Below are 6,466 nucleotides of genomic sequence, written 5' to 3' on the forward strand. Positions count from 1 at the left end.
GTCGCATCTTCTGGTAGCTAAACATCATACCAAAATTGACCCAACAAAGCTGGCCGCTCTCATGCTCCAGGTCTGGGCGATTTTTTTACAAGTCTACCGCAGCATTTAAACCGGCAGCTCAACCCTTTCTCAGTGCTAGGGACACCAGCCCCTCTGTCCCTTGGCCCTACCCAGCCTCAAACTCCCGGGTGCTGCAAACCAGGGGGATACAATAAACAAATAACAATGAAATGTGTGGGTGGAATTGGCTATTTTTATTTTCTAAAGGGAGAGGGGACCAAAGAAACCATCCACTTTGAATTGCATATGCTCTCCGGAGCCCCGGAGCTCTCTGGAGGCAGTGTCTATACACCCTGGGCCACCACAGGACCAGGCATCTCAGGCTGGAGCCCCCAGACCTTCGAACTCCTCTTGGGCACTGCACAAAAGCGGCCCAAGCTTAACAGAACTTCTGAGGGTCACCTGCATTCCCTTCCCCCACTCCATTCTAGGGGTGACTGGGACCTCCGAGACAGAAAGCGATTTGGTCCCCAGTCGTACTTTCGATACTTTCTATGAGAAAGAAAATGAAAATTAATACAGGAGCAGGGCTTCACAAAAGAGGCCATTTGTCTTCTTGATTATCTATTTGCTTGTCAGAGTTTGAGCTATGGCACCGGCTAGCTCCTTTGTAATATAAAAATACTCTGAAAACCGGCAAACACCCAGAAACATCTGTGCAAAAAATTAGACTCATTAAAGCCTTAAACACCTCCGAGGAAAACGATACCTTCTTATGCAGGAGAAAAGAGGCCGGCCTCACGGAATCCTCCCTCGGAACTTTAATAAGCAAAGAGCCGTCTGTCTAGAAGGAGACAGCTTAACCGCATTTTATTTGCTTATGACAAATAAATCATGATATGAGAGGCTTTGCCATACTTAAGCCTCTTGTGTCCTACAATGAAACACCCCCCCCCCGCCCGTCCCCATTAGGGATTGGAGTCAGCCCTCCTAGTCCTTTCTACCCATTTTTTTTGGACTGGAGGGGGAAAATTTAAAGAACACAGCCACCCCAAAAAGAAAACAAACCAGCTACCACCGTTTGGAGTCCTTGAAGATAGAAATTCCCATCGGACCCTTTGGGGGAAAAAAAAAATCCTCAGCCACATACAAGAGGAATCCAAATGGACTGAGGTGCTTCCGATAGAGGCTAGGGGGCATTTGTCCATATCTTTAGATCAAGGCTTAAACAAAAACACGCTGTGCTGGTCACAAGAAACCAAACATTTATTTCTATTGTCACTCTGTACAGGACACACATTTTCACTCCAACGAAGGGTTCTAGACTCAGGCAGCCCCAGAACTAGGAAGGGGGCCTAGTTTGGAATGTCAGGAAGAGAAGAGGAGAAAGGACACACATAACATAAAATAATAATAATTAATTATTAATCATCATCACCAATGCAACAAGGATCAACTAGGGGAGAGGTCTCTGGAACATCACCTCCCGGGAGGGGCGCAACATTGTATTTCCTAGTTTCACATTCAGTTTCAGTCTAGGAGAGCAGGTCACCTCTAGATGGGCCAGAGGGGTGCGCTCACAACTCAACCGGCCCTCACCCTGCCAGGAACAGCTTGACCTTCCCAAGGAAGGCCCTCCGGGGTCTGCGGGTCTCTTTCTTTCCTTTTTTTTCCTCCTTGGACTCCATTTCCCTGCCCGCTCCTGCGTTGCCAAGGCCGCCGGAGCCTCCAATGGCCCCCTTCCTGCTGCCTCCCCTTTCCAGCCCCGCAGTGGAAGGGGGTGCAGTCAGTGTCCCCGCGAAGGGGCATGGATGGACGGGGAGGAGGTGTCATGTGTGTGTTTGTTACCGTGGCCAACACACCGCGCTCTCTGGCAATCAGAGGGTGCTTTCGCTGGGTGTCAGGAATGGGGGACAAAGAAAGAGAATCCGGGCCGGGTTCCGGCAGCGGCAGCAGCAGAGGCCGCGGCGGCGGCGGGCCGGCCTCATTTGTTAGCCGAGTGTCGAGGTAATGGTCGCCGCCGAGGCCCGTCCTCTCCGCGGCAGAGTAAACAAGACAGATGGGCCCGGGCCTGGCGTGATTAAAGATGAAACGTGGATCCATCTTCGCCACAGCTGAAAACGAGGCGTGCAGCCTCCTCCTATTTCTCTTTCTGTCCTTTCTTTCTTCCTTCTTCTTCTCCTCTTATTTTTTTTTTTTTTTAAAGAAAGAAAGCAAGAGACTTGAGCTTTGCTTCTGGGGGGCCTCGACCGGCTCCCCATTGTGGTTTCTATAAATAAAGCTTCCCCTACCCCTTCTCTGCGTTTATTCGTGTAAATAGATAGAGGGGGGCGGGGGAGGTAGGCAGGCTTTTCCAGGCCCAGGCCCCGGCCCCAGGGTCTCCTCCCGCCTCTCTCCCCGGTATTCCCGGCGCTCGCCACCCTCCCCCGCCCCAGGTCCGTGGCTCCCCCGCGAAGAGAGCACTAGAGCGCGGGGGGACCTCCGTTGGGCCGGCCTGGGGGCCCTCCGGCTGCGCCTGCGGCGCCACCCGAGCGGATCTTGGTGTTGGGCAACTTGTGGTCTTTTTTCCACTTCATGCGCCGGTTCTGGAACCAGATCTTGATCTGGCGCTCGGAGAGGCAGAGCGCGTGGGCGATCTCCACCCTCCGGCGCCGCGTCAGGTAGCGGTTGTAGTGGAACTCCTTCTCCAGCTCCAGGACCTGCTGGCGAGTGTAGGCGGTGCGAGAGCGCTTGGGCTCCCCGCCGGCGTAATTGGGGTTTACTGGACACACACAGAGAGAAGGAGAAAGAGAAAGTTTTACTGCCCCAAAAGGGAGGAGGGAGAGCACTTTCTTCCAGCGATCACACTATCTCCCTCCCTCCCTCCCTCCCTCTCCCGCCACCTCTTCCAGCTCCTGAGGGCGGGGTGGGGGGAGAAAGGGAAGAAAGCAGGGCTGCTGGAAGAAAAAGAGACCTCAGAGTTTTGGAAGGTTATCTCCATGTTGTTTGGGTGTGTGTGTGGTGGGGGGGGGGCTCAGAGTGAGGAAATCTTCACAAGGTTTTCATCCTTCCTCTCCCGCCTTGGCCTGAGGCCCGGGGTGGGAGAATGAGGGGTGAAAGGGGAGGGGGCTTCCCTAAACCTTTCTCCTGTCAGTTCCCACCCTCTCTGCTCAGATTCCAAGCAGTGCCTGCCCCCAATAAAAACTTTTGCCCACTTCTGGAGCCAAGGAGCCGGGCTAGAGGAAAGAAAGGGGAAAAATAAATAGTGGGAGTTGACTCAACGCTCTGCTTAAATACAGATTACCTCCTCCTCCTTCTCTCCAACCTCCCACCCCCCTCCCCAACTTCCAGCCTCACTGAGACTACACGTCCCTGGCGAGAAAGTCGCTGGTGAGAATGGCAAAAGAGAATGGGGAGCCGACTTCAAAGGCGCGGGGCCCACCAGGCCATAAAAATTTATGGGGGATGTAATTATGTGGCTCTGAAAACAGGCGACCGTAAATCTCGGCCGTGGCGAGTTTATAGCGGGGACAATTGGCTTCCCCCAGCTTTCCCCCGCCCCCCCATGCCTCCGAGGTCCCTTTGGTGTAAAGCGCCGGGGGTGGGAGGGGGAAGGGGTGCCCACGCACTCACCCGTGCTCACGTGAACTTTGCGCATCCAGGGGTAGACGACGGGCTCTTTGCACGCGGAGTGGGACGGGCTGGGGTGCAGGGGGTTCTGCGCGCAGGGAGGCGGCGGGGGGCTGCTGCTGACCGCCTCGCAGCGCTGGCTGGGCTCCGGGAGGAGGGCCCCGGAGGGTGGTGGCGCGGGAGCCCGAGGGGACAGCCCGGGGGGCGGCGGGGGCGGCGGCGGAGGCGGCGGGGGCCCGGGGTCCCGGCAGGCCGCGTAGCGCTGCACGGTGCACGCCGCGCGCCGCCCGAAGCCCGCCTCCGGCGGGAAGCTGCTCTCTCGCCTCTGGCCGCCGGCGTAGTACCCCGGCGAGTGGTCGCTGGGTAGGTAATCGCTCTGTGAATATTCCTCGCACGGAGGGAACTTGGGGTCGACATAGTTTGAGTTGATCAAAAAAGAACTCATAGCCATTAATTTCTGGGAATTGCCCACAAAATATACTAAAATTTATTCCGACCCCTGACTCGTTTTCCTGTTTCCGAAAGCCCTCCTACTTACTGTCAAGTGAACAAAGTTAGGGCCCCACGTGATCCTGGGAGCCAATGACCGCCCCGCCTGCGATTCCCGGATAAGGAAATCTGCTCACCCGGACCCTACTCCAGCCAAAGAGGTTTATTTCCCCTTCTTCTGCACCCCCTCCCCACCCACCCACCGACACCCAGCCGGCACCGGCATTTACACAGGGCTCCTGCGGGGCGACCGCCGGCGCCACTGGCCGCCTCCGAGATCGAGGGAGAGAGAGCGCGGGTTGCCAACGGAGGGCCTCGTGGGGCCCTGGGCAGAGCGCAACCCCTAGATACCCTCGGAAGTTGGGGCTCCCCGTGTAGCCCCTCGGGTCCTGCCTCGCCTCAGCCCGCATTCTCTGCCTTCGTGGGCCCCTTGCCTTCCTCCCGAGGGAAGGAGGCCCGTGCACCCTGCGTCTGCGTGGGGGGTGAAGTGAGAGGAGGACGGGGGTCTTTGCCCGGAGAGGGGAACCCACTCGGGGGCGAGGGGCACTGAGCGTGGAGCTTTTCTCTGGCAGCTGCATGGGGCGGGGGAGGGAATGAGAGGGGAGGCGTGGGGAGCAAGCAGGCGGGTGCACGGAGGGGCTTGTCAGAGATGAATGGAACCGCGGGCGGATCGATAGAAAATTCATGCACTAATTCGGGGAGACCTCGCCTTCCAAATCGCATTTAGCTGCGCTATTTGGCTTTGTCAGTCCGTCTGTCTGTTCCCCTCTCCTGTCCACTCCTCTCCTTACCCGACACGGGAGAAACAACTTGGTTTCCCACACTGAACATGAGCAGTGGCTTAAAAACCTGCAACTTTTGAGAGCACACCGAATAGCAATTTGCTAATTCCAGAACCATCGGAGCAATACTAACCGCGGGGTGGAGACGTGGTAATTGCCACTAATGCCACAGCCTCCTCAGTGAGCACAAATCTCTCATCCCTGTGATGCAGGGGAGAGGTGCCCTGGAGGTGACACACACACACACACACACACACACACACACAATAACACCCCTTGGTAATCAGGTATTTCCAGGGCATCTTGTTCTCAACGCAAACGGAAAGGCGACATCAACATCCGTTTGAAAAGCGAATTTCCTTTGCCTTTGCACACTGAAGACAACAGTCATTTCCCCCCAGATTTTCAGTCAAACCTCCCTGAACCCAGAAGAGAGAATAGGTGGGCTCGAGGGAGAGGATAAAATGAAAAAACACCACCAACATTAACCTATCGAGAGAAGTGACAGGGGACCAAGGCTCCCAGGGACAGACATGGGGAGATTTCAGGTAGATGGTTTCTCTAACCAGTTTCCGGAGGAAAAGAGGGAAGAAGAAAGAAGGAAGGAGTCTTCGTATGGCCAGTCACCGCATGGTCCTCATTTAGAAAAAAAAAAAAAATTCTTCAGGGGGGAAAAATGAGCGGAGTGTTTATGTCAACTACATATTCCCCTAGATACGAATTTGTGACCACAAAATTTCTTACACAAATTCGGATCTACAGGGTATATACAGAAGACAGAGAGATCTTCTTGGCCCAGAAATTTTCCAGTTCTCCTACTTTCCGAGTGTTCTTCGTTTGGGGTGTGGTTTGAACGCTTTGGATTTATTTCGTTCTGTTCTGATTTTGAGTTCTAGGAACAGGAAAAGAGACTGCGGATCCATCCTTGGAATTACAAGGTTTTCCATTCTCTTCCTCTTCTTTTAGGGAGAACTAGAAGCAGCGAGTCTGGCAAAGAGACGCAAACATCGCAGCGCTGCGCAACTCTCCGCGGTGGGGCATGAATTATGAGATGTAAACATTAGCTAAACACAAAAGGAGGAAGGGTCATCCTGAGGCTGCGGCAAGTCAGAATCCGGCCCTTCTGGGTGCCCGCCCGCCCCTCCCATCCCCCCAGGACTTTTTAAAAAGAAAAACAAAACCCCAATGGGCTCCTCCAGTGACCCTTGCAGCCTTTAGTTTGCGATCAAACGAATATCTATATATTTTTCAAGGCGCCTCTTAGCGAAGGGAGGGGGGAAAGGCGGCTGGGTGTGAAGGGGGTGTCATAAAGTCCTTTTGGAAAAATTCAATGGTAAAATGAGGGAGAAACAGCAGTAAAGGAAAATGCTGGGAGACCAAGCAGATGGGGCCCTGGGTATTTAACGACGGGCAATTCCGTTTACAACCTGAGAAAAAGATCAAAGGCGTTTCATTTCCGAATGAAGGGCGATGGAGAACCATAAAAATGCAGCCAGATGATATTCCGGCCCCTCCCAACCTCCCAAACCTCCTGGGGCCAGAAATGGAGGATAATCCCTGTAGTGTGAGGAGGAACCCCGTTTCCT

General features: G+C 54.5%; 1 protein-coding gene across 1 annotated transcript; it reads right to left on the minus strand.

Moving 5' to 3' along the window:
- Positions 1–1,248: 1,248 nt before the first annotated feature.
- Positions 1,249–4,131, minus strand: HOXB4 (homeobox B4). Its single transcript, XM_080677758.1, has 2 exons — positions 3,613–4,131; positions 1,249–2,761 (listed from the first exon to the last, which is right to left on the minus strand). The coding sequence occupies exons 1-2, from the start codon at positions 4,058–4,060 to the stop codon at positions 2,463–2,465; spliced, it is 747 nt and encodes a 248-aa protein (XP_080533884.1). The 5' UTR covers positions 4,061–4,131; the 3' UTR covers positions 1,249–2,462.
- Positions 4,132–6,466: the final 2,335 nt, after the last annotated feature.

This window comes from Plecotus auritus, assembly GCF_963455305.1.
Source record: "Plecotus auritus genome assembly, chromosome: 7".
Lineage (NCBI taxonomy): Eukaryota > Metazoa > Chordata > Mammalia > Chiroptera > Vespertilionidae > Plecotus > Plecotus auritus.